This window comes from Notolabrus celidotus, chromosome 23 (assembly GCF_009762535.1).
Source record: "Notolabrus celidotus isolate fNotCel1 chromosome 23, fNotCel1.pri, whole genome shotgun sequence".
In the NCBI taxonomy this organism is placed as follows: domain Eukaryota; kingdom Metazoa; phylum Chordata; class Actinopteri; order Labriformes; family Labridae; genus Notolabrus; species Notolabrus celidotus.
Genome location: NC_048294.1, coordinates 2,728,845 through 2,742,627, shown reverse-complemented (window position 1 = coordinate 2,742,627; position 13,783 = coordinate 2,728,845). Strand labels below are relative to the sequence as shown.

The window sequence follows — 13,783 nt, the reverse complement described above, 5'->3', positions numbered from 1 at the left end:
AATTGTAGCTTTACTGGCTAAATACTTGCATTTTAAAGTACTCATGTATAGTTTTGACTAAAAAAAGTGATGCCTTTTCAACACTTATTGCACTAAAAAGTAGGTTATTGATGAAAACATTTATCAGTCAATTATTTGAGCATTATTTTGAAAGGATAACGTTCCTGTAAGTAATGCTGTGGTGCAAAATCTGACGCCGTATTCTGCTTCTCTACGAGGAGAGCTTCGGACAGGTTTGAAGATTGTTTTTCATTTTTTAAGCTGCAAAAAAAAGAAGCTTGACCTTATCTCTCTTTTCAAATCTGTCTCTTCTGTAAGTCGGCGACTCGTTCGCTCTTCGTGCTAGAATCCTGGAGCTTCCCCGGCAGTATTATTAATATTTTAGCATCACGTTTGGTGGCTTCTGTTGCCTTTCCTATCTAATAGGAGACAAGAAATGTGAGGGAGGACATGCGCCAGAGAGTGACAGGATTGGAAGTCGTGATTGTGCCTGACCTGTGCGACGAGGACTGTAGCCTCCGTACATGGGGCGCCTGCTTCACCAGCTGAGCCAAACCAGCAGGGGTTAATTTTGCTTGCACAGAGAAGAACATGAAGGCGATGGAGGAGAGAGCGACGGGTAGCGCTGAGCAGGTGCTAAATTTAGCATTTCGGGAAGCAGCAGCAGCAGATTTATCGTGTTACATGTATCAACTCTTCTCTGCAGGACTCTGAGCAAAACTTAACCGCGTATATTAGAATCTCTGGAGGGATAGATCTAAAAAATAAGAGTCTATTAAAAACAAACTTCTGTGAGAGGTGTGTCCCAAACAGGAGGGTAACAACCCGCTGGAATAAAAGTCCTCGAACACGCGGATTTTCAAGGGTGTCGACCTCTGTGGGGGTCACAAGATAGATTCTGGAGGTCGCTGGTGTTCCCTCATAGGTTGCGTGGCGGCTAAACGGGGGCGTGGCCACAGAAAATATATGATATTGCTCTGAGGGTTGTGACTCGTACAGGTTAGGAGCCACTGTTGATTTTTCTAGAGTAGATTTTAGTGTTACGCCCTTTCAAAATAAAAGCCCACCAATAAGAGAGAGTGCGTAGAAGTCTAGTTCTTTAGCAGCAGCTCATAGTTCTGTTTCTAAGCTGCGTATATTTACATGTGTGTGTCTGAGTGTGTGTGTGTGTGTGTGTGTGTGCCCTACATATCTCTTTCCCCAGGAGTAAACTGGGGTCAAACCAGTTAGTGTTGTCACGGCAATTTGCAGTTAGGCCTCCACGTGTTTGTTTGCTTTGGACGCTTTTTTTATGACTTCTATGAATTTACCGTACGTGAGCATGAATGTGTGTTTTTACTGTATCTGTGTGTCTCAGTGTGTGTGTGTGTGTGTGTGTGTGTGTGTGTGAATGATGTGTTTGTCTGCGAGTGTGTAACACAGTAAGCTGCCCTCGGGCTGATATATATTCTTTTCACTCAAACAGCCCATTTACAGTTCTGGGGTCGGCTCCCTCTCGCTCTGCCGTGACCCGGACCGTTTAGAGGTCAGCGTCAAAGCTGAACTCAGGTCGGCTCGCTAACTGACTCCAGCTCTGGTCCTCTGGGGGTTTTTACTGACGGGCCTGGCTGCTCAACCTGCGGGGCAGGGGCCTGGAATGGGGCTGTTTGGCTTCTCCTGGTGGGTCCCTGCAGGAGACGCCGAGACGTACACCCCCACCATGTGTGGATCTTTGCGCCTCCCTTTTGCTGGATGTACAACAGATTCTGTCTCTCCTTGTGCAGCCGAGGGGAAAAACGGCTTTCACTGCTCATGCAAATTCACCATTTGGTTTTTCTTCTTCTGTTTATTTCTGTTTATTTCAAACGGGAAATTTTAAACACATGACTTCCGAGGGAACAAGAAGTGTTTGGACTGAGAATAAAAGAGCTTTCATGAAGGAGCCTGATTCAGAGTGGAGGTTTTCATGAGTCCAGAAGGGATGGACCCTGACCCAAATGGGCCTGTGGAAACTTGTCAGGGTTTAGTTTGTAGATTAATCTTTGAGGAAGGAAAAATCAGACACATTTTGACTCAAATATTAAAGGCAAAACTGTGTCTAGGAAGAAATAAGTGAGACATGTCTACATTGTTGGTCCCTTTGTCCTCAGTTTGAATGATGGAGGCCCAAACTGAAGACATGCCACTGGGGTCCACAACTATTGTCCTTTCTCGTCAGGACCCAAATCTCATGGTGCAACAATTTATGGTATCTGATCCTGGGTTTGTCTAACCTCCACACGTTGGACAGTCTTCTCAAATCAACCTCTGATAGACAGATCCAGGACTTGGGAAAAGGGATTGGACTTGGGTCTGGTTGACTGTAACTTGAATGAGTCTGGGTAGAACTGTAGAGGGGATTAAATCAAGGATTAACTGAAGCTCAGTCAAAGATCTTCTAATGTTTCTTGTGGTCTGAACATGTTTGCAGAACCTTTGACCTCAGACGTTCATTGGTCGACGTACAGGGATCCCATCCTGCAGGCCTCCTGAATCAGCCTTCATTGAATTAACCTGCTGTATACAGTCAAGTGAAACATCTGCAGCCAGGAGTTTACTTTAGTCTGGTTTGGAGACGGTGGATACATCAGTAACTCTTAGCATGTGGGGAAACGTCTCTGTGAGGGTTCCAAACCACAGAGTGAATAAATACTTTTGGAGGTGAAGATGAAAGCTGGAGTGAGGGTCGGATCCTGAAAGACTGTTTCAAATCAGGAGGAAGGGTAGAAACCGGTGCTGCAGAGGTTTACGGCGCCATTTGTAGGGCAAGTTGTGTGAATGATTATACTGGCGAGGCAAAGAGTGGGATCCACGAACTGGGTCGATGGTTGTTCCTTTACATGGTGGGCGTTAAAGTTTGAAAGCATGGGCTTTGTTTGGCTTGTCTGTCTGTTCCAGTTTTAAAAAGTAGAGACTAAAAGGACAGATGTGGTTATTTAGGGATTTAAAAATACAGCATTCTCCATGTTGGGAAAAGTAGCCCAACTCCAGATTCTGAGGTATCAAAGAAGTCCCATTCCAGGGACACTTTACAAAGCCATGGTTGGACGATATCCAGTTCAGACTTTGTCACATGTGGGTCTTACTTTCAAATATGAAGGCCAAAGCATCATCATGTTTGATCAGCTTAAATAAATGATGACCTCCCATTGAAGCATCCTTTGAGGAACTGTTCAAAAGCCCAATCAGACTCTATCTGTCTTCAAATTTGCATATTTTGAAGGACATTTCAAAGGAAACAATGACTTTAGTTTTCCAGGATTCTCAGGATGTGATTTGAGGTTGTCTACCTGTCCGTCCACGGCGCTACAAGGGTTGTCTACTCCTCAAAACTTCCCTTAAGCATGAATTAGGTCGTCTAAATCAGGGCGCTGGTGGCCTAGCGGTCTAAGCGCCCCACGTTTAGAGGCTACAGTCCTCGCCGCAGAGGTCGCCGGTTCGACTCTCTACTGGTCGACCATTTCCTGCATGTCCTCCCCCACTCTCTACTCCCCACATTTCCTGTCTCTCTTCAGCTGTCCTCTCAGATAAAGGCCAAAAATATAACTGTAAAAAAAAAGAAAAGAATTGAATGCTTTGGGAGGCACAACCAGTCGTGATGCTCCATTGCGACTAATTTCCTAGATGTTTAAACTGAAATTTAAATTTAGACCAACCATCCAGCCTAGACAAAGTCAAAATTAAGCACCATTTATTTTAAACACAGGGTTTGTGGGTAACAATGCCAAATTGGTTTGCACGGTGTGGCTAACACTAGCAGAGCTAGAACCACCAGCCTTTTTACTGGTTAATGCCCACATGCCTGTAATGGTTACTCAATGCTCTAGTTGAGTGGATAAACGTCAATATTGACAAAGTGTATCTGTAATCTGTGTCAGCTAGAGCTACAGCCCAGGCTAGTAGCGGGTGGCTGCACTACAGCTAAGGCCTCACATATGAGCAGCATTTCAGGCCTGAGTAGACTAAGCCCTCACATCCCAAACAACTAGGCGCCTTTGAGATGGAGTCAGTGTTAAAGCAACAACTGCATGAACCAAGCAATCAATAAGATGAATGTGGTGCACACGATGAGTCTTCAACGTCTCAGTAAAGCTAGCCAAAGTCAAGTAACATTAGCTACTTTCTGATAAATCAGAACCTTTTAAACGAAAAAAGCATGTTTTTTCTGCCAATAATTCAACTTTTCTTTGAGAAAATGTTAAATTTGTTGCTTATCTATAACTTTAAATTTTGAAAACGTTAGTTCTAGTGCAAGGTGGTTGTTGAGTTTCTGAATTTCAAAAAGGTCCAAAAAACATAATTTAAAAAAAAAGAAAGAAGAAGTTGTCTAAATCTGTATCTCCACCTCTTCTCTCTCCAGGGTTCGGGTTTCCACGCATCGCGGAGGCAGAAGTACGGCAACGTCTTCAAGACCCATCTGCTGGGCCGCCCTCTGATCCGGGTAACGGGCGCCGAGAACGTCCGGAAGGTGCTGATGGGCGAGCACACGCTGGTGACGGTAGACTGGCCTCAGAGCACCGCCACGCTGCTGGGACCCAACTCACTGGCTAACAGCATCGGAGACATCCACCGCAAGAGGAGGAAGGTAAGGACTCGTGAAAGGTTGAGTTTGAGGAGGAAGGATGGGGATTGAGTCGGGACTTTAAACTGCTGTTTCAGTGCTTAACAAATGGACGGTTTGGTTCAGTCTTCTGTTCAAAGACAGCTTGGAAATACATTTTTATTCAAACAAGACTTCCAAACTTTGGGCGTACCAAATATTGGAGCTGTGTCTTTTGGAGAAAGTCAAGGTTTAAAGGCTGAAAGGTTCAAAGACAGTTGGACTGTTGAACTCACGTACGTACAGAAGCAGCAGAGTCATTTCTTGTACAACAAGGAGGGCAGAACACACTCTCTCTCTTTCACACTCACAAACAGAAAGACAGACTATCAGTGTAAAGCTACCCCGTCCTTATCAGCAGCGTTCTGGCTACTGAAGCGTGAGAACGACCCCTCCATCACTCCATCCACCCGCTGATCCCCGCCCTCCCTTGTTGACCTGTTTTCATCATCTTCCTTCAGACCATTTCATCTTTCTTCTTCTTTCTTATTCCACCTTCTCTCTCTCTCTTTACTTCCTACCTTTCTCTCTCCCATGCCAGGACCATTTCAGGTAATCAGCCACTTAGCTCTCCCTCCTATTATCCGTTATCCCTGGGGCACATACCTTCTCTCTCTCTCTCTCTCTCTCTCACGAACACACACTGGATACACACACACACAGCCACAGATAAACACAGAAGACGCTGACTTGTTTTCCTGTAAATCAGTCTCTCGTTTTCATTTCAGATCGTAGGTAAAGGAGGGAGGGGGAGAGGGGGAGGGAGAGAGCAGATTTGTTTTGGAGGCGGGGTCAGGTTTCGTTGCCTGCACGGTGCCCGGGGACAGTGAGGGGTCGGTTGGGTCTAATCTGGGCTCTGATCCCCTCTCCTCTCCCTGGGGACCCCTGCACTAACCTCATGTAATGACCCCTGATTAGGAAAGGCAGCCTCCAACGCAAGCACAAAGAGGGGCTTTCTGTGGGGGCCCAACGCACACACACACACACACCTGAACATTCCTCTGCTCTCAGCCCCAACAGCCAGATATACAGACACGGATCATACGAGAGAACTCTGGTTATGGTCGTAACATTGAGCTCCACGTTGGCTGGAAACCAAACGACTAAAGCTCCTTTGAGCAGGATGAGACATCTCATATTTGTGGCCTTTCTGTCTACGACCTCTCATCCTCCTGTGGTCGGAAAATAAAAAAGAGGTTTTCCTGCAGAGAGGACATGATCTTCCAAATTGTTGATTATATAAAAACTAAAGTGCATCAATTTTCTTAGCTTCATGAAAAAGACAGGCTGCTCTGAAGACACCTTTAAAGAAAAGAGGCAGGGGTTGCTGGTGGCCTAGCGGTCTAAGCGCCCCACATACAGCGGCTACAGTCCTCGTCGCAGGGGTCACCAGCTCGATTCCCGGCCAGTCGACCATCTCCTGCGTGTCTTCCCCCGCTCTCTACTCCCCACATTTCCTGTCTCTCTTCAGCTGCCCTTTACAATAAAGGCAAAAAGGCCAAACATATAAAAGAGGCAGAAACCTCAGGCAGGACCAGACTTACACGTGGAAAGCCTCTGCCTTGACCCATGATGTAATATATCCTGCAGAGTTCCTCTGTATTTTCTCTATTCAAAAACAAAATTTGAAGTAAGTATGAAGACATTACACCACCCAAAAAAAACAGTTTCCGTATTGTTCTTCAAAATAGTGCCACATATTTGAAGCACTATGAGAATATACAATAAAACATGGCATTTTCAAAGAAGTAGCATTGTAGAAGTGAAGGTTTAGCTTGAATTTATGCACAAAATTAAGCTTAAACTGAATGAAACTCCAACAAAGTAAAAACCAAGCTTTTTTAGTTCTTAAGAAATAGTCTTAAAAGCTCAAATCTGCCAGTGCACATGGGATTAACATTTTACTGAAGAAAACTAGCAAGAAAATAAGAAAGCACTTAAGGGCCTGTGTCCACTGACAGCATCTTCTTGCACTTGCAGCACCTACTGGCTTAAGAGTTTCAGCGCTCAGCCTCCTAAGTACTAAAACATCCTTGGTGTTGTTTGGTTTTTTGTTGTTGCTGCACTCTCAGCGCTCTAGGTTGAAAATCGTTCAACATTTTGGATCCCTGCCAAGCTTGTTAGTGTCACTTCTCCTTTACGGACAAATCAAAATCAAGAAGGGTTGACGGGCTGCACGGTGGTGTAATGGGTAGCGCTGTTGCCTCACAGCTAGAAGGTTCCATGTTCTCTCTGTGCATGCGTGGGTTCTCTCCGGCTTCCTCCCACAGTCCAAAAACATGCTTACCAGGTTGATTGATCACTCTAAATTGCCCGTAGGTGTGAGTGTGTGCATGAATGGTTGTCTGTCTCTCTGTGTTAGCCCTGTGATAGGTTGGCGACCTGTCCAGGGTGTACCCTGCCTTCCGCCCGAAGCCAGATGGGATAGGCTCCAGCTCCCCGTGACCCCTAACGGGATAAGAGGTCAAGAGAATGGATGGAAGAAGGGTTGACACTGTGGACATTAACTTAGTCAAAATCAGTCGCAGAGGAGAGACTATTTATTGATTTATTTAAAGGGACAGCGCATATTAATGAACATTTCAGCGTTGCATCCATGTAAATATGCCAGAGTTAGCCATAAGGCTTATTTTCATCTGAAGTCCCCGGCAGGTCAAAACAGAGTTCATCAACAGTACATCATGATAGCATGACAATGAAAACAACAATACATCATAAGAGCATAAATAAGTTATACAAAAGTGCATAATCAAGAGATATGTCCGGAGTTGGACCAGATAAACATGGACCAACATATCAGAATATCACACAGCTAAAAATGCATACAATAGCTATGCACACACAGCGACTAATTAGACCATGTATTGGAATTAAAGAAAATAAACCCACCAATCAAAGAAAGACTCACTGGTTAGGGGTACAGAAGTGCTGTGAGATAACCTTTGTTTCCCAGCAGTAAGAAGCACCATGAAATTGAAGTTGTGGGCGCTGCCTGTGCAAAAAAAAAATCCAGTCAGTGGACACAGGCCCTAAAACAGCTTCAACAAATGGTGAAAGAATGCCAGACTCTTAAACTTCCTGCCCACAATTATTGATGACACGTGCCAAAAATCCTTGTATTTACCTCTCCATGTAAACTCATATCAAAGTATTCTCAAGCAGCAGGAGCAGTGACAGACAGACAGAGAGACTGACAAGCAGGGCAGAGAGGTCAGCTAGGCAACTGTGCGAGTGTGAGTGTGTGTGTGTGTGTGTGTGTGTGTGTGTGTGTGTGTGTGTGTGTGTGTGTGTGTGTGTGTGTGTTGGCGGTGCTCACTCCTGTTTTCTGGGTAATAAAACAAAGTCAACAGACAGAAGCGAAACAACATCAACTGAGAGAAAGAATGAGCAACTGGCTCACAGTCTGACCCACTGGACCAGAACCGCTCCTCCGTGTGTGTGCAAGCATGTGTGTGTGTGTGTGTGTGTGTGTGAGTCGGCCCTCCTTGTGGTTTTCGTACGGAAAAACAATCTTCACACAGTACATTAGCCTTTGGTGGATCAACAGAGCCAGCCAGTTTCCATATAACCCTGTGTTAAGCTAGGAAATAACTCTCCAAAGAGCCACAGTGGACTGCTTTTCCACTACGGGACGGTCAGGGCCAAACGGGGCCACATCATCCTCGTCTGAAAACAACTTCAGACTTGTGATCCCTGCTTGGACAGATGCTGTTGATCACTGTCAGTACTGTATCAGACCTTTTTCTAATGTGCTCGAGGAAAGTCTGGAGTCTCGTGTGGCTCAAAGTTTTGGAGACGGTGTTGAAATCTTGACCCTTTGGAATCATTATTCCTAAGCAGTCCCTTGAAGATGTTCAGATTCAGGTTTGGACTTACAACATGGGCCAACCCTTCAACCTTTACGCCTATTAACAAATCACCTGGTTTCCCCACATGTGCATCCCCAAACTCACCCCCAAAATACTGATCCACCGACGTCGGCACGGTAGTATAAGCTCCAGAGGTACCGGTGTACTGAAGCTCTCATGTCTTTGGAACGCTGGTTGCTTCATTTACGTCAATTTTTACTAGGGGTGGGAATTGAAAACCGGATCCAACTTAGAACCGGTTCTAATTGATCAATTCCATTGGAGTTGTACGCCTCAAATGTTATCCATTCTTCTTAACGATTAATTTCCCAGCATGACGTCACATCACGTTGCGGTACGTTGCATTACTTCACACACTCTGCGACGCAGAACTCCTTCAACCACAAGGGGCTGCGTCCGCACTCACGAGGCCAAAAATGAGGCACAGAGAGTGGGTAAAATACCCCCCCAATGACCCCTGGAGGAAAGGCGTTTTTCCTCTCCAAATTCAAGTATTTTCCTCTCCAGGGGTGACGTCCAGACTCACGTGGCTGAAAATGAGGCACCGAGAGCGGGTGAAATACCTCCGTGATGACCCCTGGAGGAAAGGCGTTTTTCCTCTTCAAATTCAAAGTATTTTCCTCCAGGCTCCAGGGGTGACGTCCAGACTCACGTGGCCGAAAATGAGGCACCGAGAGCAGGTAAAATACCTGAGCGAAGACCCCAGAGGAAAAGCGTTTTTTTCCTTCCAAATTCAAAGTCTTTTCCTCCAGGCTCCAGGGGCTACATCCGGACTCACAAAGCCGAAAATGAGGCACCGAGAGTGGGTAAAATACCTCCGTGATGACCCCTGGAGGAAAAGCGTTTTTCTTTTTCATCAAGGTGGCCGAGATTGAGGTGAACCTATTGCAGTGGCGGAGCCAGGGGTGGCCATGGCCACTTCTGAAAACTGATTGGCCACCCTGAAATTCTTAAACATGATTGGCTATTTGCCATGTCAGAGGCATTACTTATATAAAAAACAGCTACAGCTAATTATCAACAAAAAACTACTCAGGAACCGTTAGGAGAATTGATAAGGAATTGGATTGATAAGCAGAATCGACAATGGCATTGACACTGATAAAATCTTATCAATTCCCACCCCTAATTTTTACCCAACGGACATCGACAGCTGACTCCTTTTGGATGTAGAACTTGTCGCGAATGTAACGTAAAGAAAGCTGCAGGAAAGATCAGGTATTGAAGGCTGCAGCAATCACAGTTAAAGAACGCCAAACACTTGAAGGACTGCCTCCTGTTTTTGGACATATCTTTGCAGGACAGTTCATGCAAACCTCACACATCCTTGCCTTTCGGCTCTGCTACCTCCATCTTCATCTTCTTAGTTCATGTCCTGCTTGAAACCCCCGTGCATCTGACCTTTCCGTTCCTTGGCTGCACACAATAAGAAAAATAAGTCATTAAGGACTCTGTCTTCACCTTCACCCGACATTATAAACCGTCAGAAACACTCCGCGCTGCAGTCAACATGCTGAGATTGCCAGACGTGCAGTGCCGTGGAAAAATGTCCCTCTGAACTGAAATAACACGGGGGTGAATCCAAAGTGAGGAGTTTCAAAGCACACAGGCAAACACACACTGTGTGTTGACAGTGGCAGCTCGCTCTTTATTTCACCCTTCTGACATTCTTTTTTTTCTTCTGTAGATTCCCTCGTTCCACCTCTTTCTAAGTCCCACATTTTCCACCTTGTTTGTTTTTCTTTTTTTTTTTTTACTTTCATCCCTAAATTTAGGAAGAGGAGAAACACAGACAGGAATAACACAGAGGGAGGTCGGACAGGGGGGGAAGAGAGGGACAGGCGCAGAGATTTGACCTCGTGCAGTGCAGCTCAGTCCACGTTTTTTTTTTTCCAGTTTTCTCTGAGTGATAATCAAGCAGACTGTGTGCATCCTCTCATGCAGCCCTCCAACTCCAGCTGTGATTCTCCTCATTACCAGTAGAGGGCACTGCCAATTCTAGCTGAGCTGAAGCCAACTGTGTGTGTAACCTCAGCTTTATCTCCCTGTGAGGTCAGATGTGAGGATGTGGAGGGAGAGCTGGAGCTGAGTTTTCTGCAGGATTGAAGCATGCATGCTGCAGCAGTGTTGTCTTTTTTGCTAATCCCTTCTAGCTAAAGTAAATAAGTACAATATTTTAACACAGTAGTAGTTAGTAAAAACAGTAAGATTCTTTATGCAAGAGCAATGATATCTATTACAAAATCAAGCCCTGTGAAAAAACTTCATATACTAAGCACTAACTCCTCATATCTGCTCTTAAATGAGTTATTCTGCACATATTTTTGATGCATCATCATTTAATCTGCATGCATTTTTGAAGTTGTTTTACAGAGGGCTAGTTGGAAGTCATTTAAATCATGCTAGGTAGTTAGCTGTGTTCTAATAATAATAACGGATATTTATAGAGCGCCTTTCAAGAAGTGTTTCAAATAATGAAAACAATACAAACCCTTGAATGAGAAGGTGTTTCCAAACTTTTGACTTTTGGTAGTGTAGGTCTGCAGAAATCCACAGAACAAGAACATGCAAGCAGAGCTCCATACATTAATTAGAGACCCAATTAAAGTGTCTTCATCGTCACTTTTGGGACTTTAGCCAGTGCACACATTCCCCTTTTCTTTATTTGCAGTGTGTCTGTGACTGAATGTCCGACACTCTTTTGTGCTTGGATGGCAAGTACGCAGTAAAATACTTCAAATGTATTTGCATTTGGATTGCATATGTCCAGATTTACATAACTTAATACGTTTTAACTCCACTGTAATCAATAGAGAGCTTTAAATACCTTGCAGCTCCTGACTTAAGAGAGAAAATGTTTGATTATAACATCAAATATGATGCAATATAACAGCTAACTACCTAGCATCATTTAAATTACTTTCAACTCGCACTATGCAAAAAAACTTTAAAAATGCATGCAGATTGGGGCGCTGGTGGCCTAGCTGTCTAAGTGCCCCGCGTATAGAGGCTGCAGTCCTTGTCGTAGAGGTTGCCGACTCCCAGACGGTCGACGCATTCACTCGATTTCATCCCTCACTCTCTACTCCCCACACTTCCTGTCTCTCTTCAGCTGTCCTATACAATAAAGGTGAAAAAAGACCCAAAATGTATAAAAAAATATTTAAAAAAAAAAGGACACTACCAGCCAAAAGTTTGAAACACCTTCTCATTCAAGGGTTTGTATTTATTCTAATTATTCTAAACACTGTAGATTAATACTGAAGACATCTAAACTATGAAAGAACATATATGGAATTATTTAATTCACATAAAAGTGTTAAACAAAGCAGAATATGTTTTATATTTTAGATTCTGTAAAGTAGCCTCCTTTTTCCTTTCATGACAGCTTTGCACACTCTTGGTATTCTCTCAGTCTGCTTCATGAAGTGGTCTCCTGGACTGGTTTCTAATGAACATGAGTCTTGTCAAGAGTTCATTTGTAGAATGACTTGCCTTCTTAATGTGTTTGAGACCATCAGTTGTGTTGTTCAGAGGTAGGTTTAGTACACAATGGATAGCCCTATTTGACTACTGTTGTAATCCAGATTATGGCAAAACCAGATTATTTCATAGTTTTGATGTCTTCAGTATTAATCTACAATGTTGAAAATAATTAAAATAGAAGGTGAATGAGAAGGTGTGTCCAAACTTTTGAGTGAGGGTTGTTTTAGAGGATTGAGAAGGACAGTTTATGGTTTTAAAACAAGGCAAAGTGAAATTTTAAGCCTCTTAAATGGAAATACTGAAGTTTCAAAAGCGTGCTCGATTGATGCTCCTCAAGCTGACCATGCAGTTAGGGATAGTGACAGTCACAGATATGAGGTAGTCTTTCCTGATTCCTCTGTTTGAACACCTACTATAACGGGGACTAAGTCTTCTGTGTAACTTTTCGCACCGTTGACTTCACGTCTCGCCAAAAAGAGCGATCCCTCCCTGACTCCCGGCCGATGATAGAAGTGGGGAAAGTCGTACGAGCAGCTTGTTTGACTAAGAGAAAAGAGGGAAAGGAATAAAACAGTATTTTAAATAGAGGTTGGATGAAGGGGGCTGGGAGAGACGGGAAGAGGTGGGAGTAGAGAGAGAGAGAGAGAGAGAGAGAGAGAGGGAGAGAGAGGAGGGCTGAGAGAAGAATAAAGGAGTCTTTACATGTCTGTGGAACCAGCAGCTCGCAGCACTTTCACATAATTTAAGACATATGGACGTTATTAGGACGACCGTGTCTGTGTGTCTGTGTGTCTCTGTGTGTGTGTGTGACTCTATCAGTGTGTGTGCAGGAGACCGGGAGTGAGCGCAGCGTGTTTGTGTGTGTGTGTGTGTGTGTCTTTAAGCCTGTGTCTTTGCGCTGCGGGCTACAGAAGACAGTCACGTTTTTGTGGTGCAGAAAAATGACTATTGAAGTGAACAATCCCCCCCCCACCCCTACACACACACACACACACACACACACACACACATACACACACATCCTGCGTGGAACTCGGTATGTCCCAGAGTGACATTGCATAAAAACTGCGCTTGATTGGCAGCCGTGCAGAAGCGAGGGAGTGGGAGATATATGCATGTGTGAGTGTGTGTTTGTCTGACCTTTAGTTACCTTTCAGACGGACTGACTCACTGGCCCAACAGTAGCTCAACTCTGCAGCTCCAACTCTATTTCTGTAGGAGCGTGTGTGTGTGAGTGTGTGTGTGTGAACAGGCACGGTATGCTCCCAAATTGACCAATTATGCATAATCCAGCAAAGACAGGTTAAATAGGCAGACTCTGAACATTACACAACCATCTTTGGCTTAGCAAAAATGTGCCAAATCACCTTTAAGTCTATGTTTGATATGTTTGTTTTCCTTTTTGAGATCCGGCTGTAGATGTTTGTGATAGTTTGAGCAGATGTTTGTACAGTTTTCTATCGAGGCTGTCTCTGGTATCTAGCTTGGCTGCAAAGACGTTCAATCTCAAGTGGACATAAGTGGATAAAAGCACCGATATAATGCAGATGTTTAACATAAAGGATTGTTAAAGTTTAGGAAGAAGCACTACTTGGCTAGGATGAGAATCCAGGTAGAGGACTGGCATGGAAGCTAGGCTAACAACAGCTGTAGACGGGAAATTGGAGATACTGATGTCAACTAATAACCGCCGCTTAATGGACTTAAACTCCCTCATCAATCAGCATTGAACAGTTGAACAACTTGGATCAATAGTTTCTTGCAAACCTCAATGTTGGAGTAATAAACTGTCTTATATCTGGCCTTGTGT

General features: G+C 44.3%; 1 protein-coding gene across 1 annotated transcript in view; it reads left to right on the top strand.

Moving 5' to 3' along the window:
- LOC117807496 (cytochrome P450 26B1) overlaps positions 1–13,783 on the top strand; it is a 49,546-nt gene that overhangs the window by 22,693 nt on the left and 13,070 nt on the right. Inside the window, exon 2 of the mRNA XM_034676814.1 lies at positions 4,379–4,603. Within this exon, the coding sequence (XP_034532705.1) occupies positions 4,379–4,603 (225 nt within the window). The remainder of the gene's footprint in view (positions 1–4,378; positions 4,604–13,783) is intronic.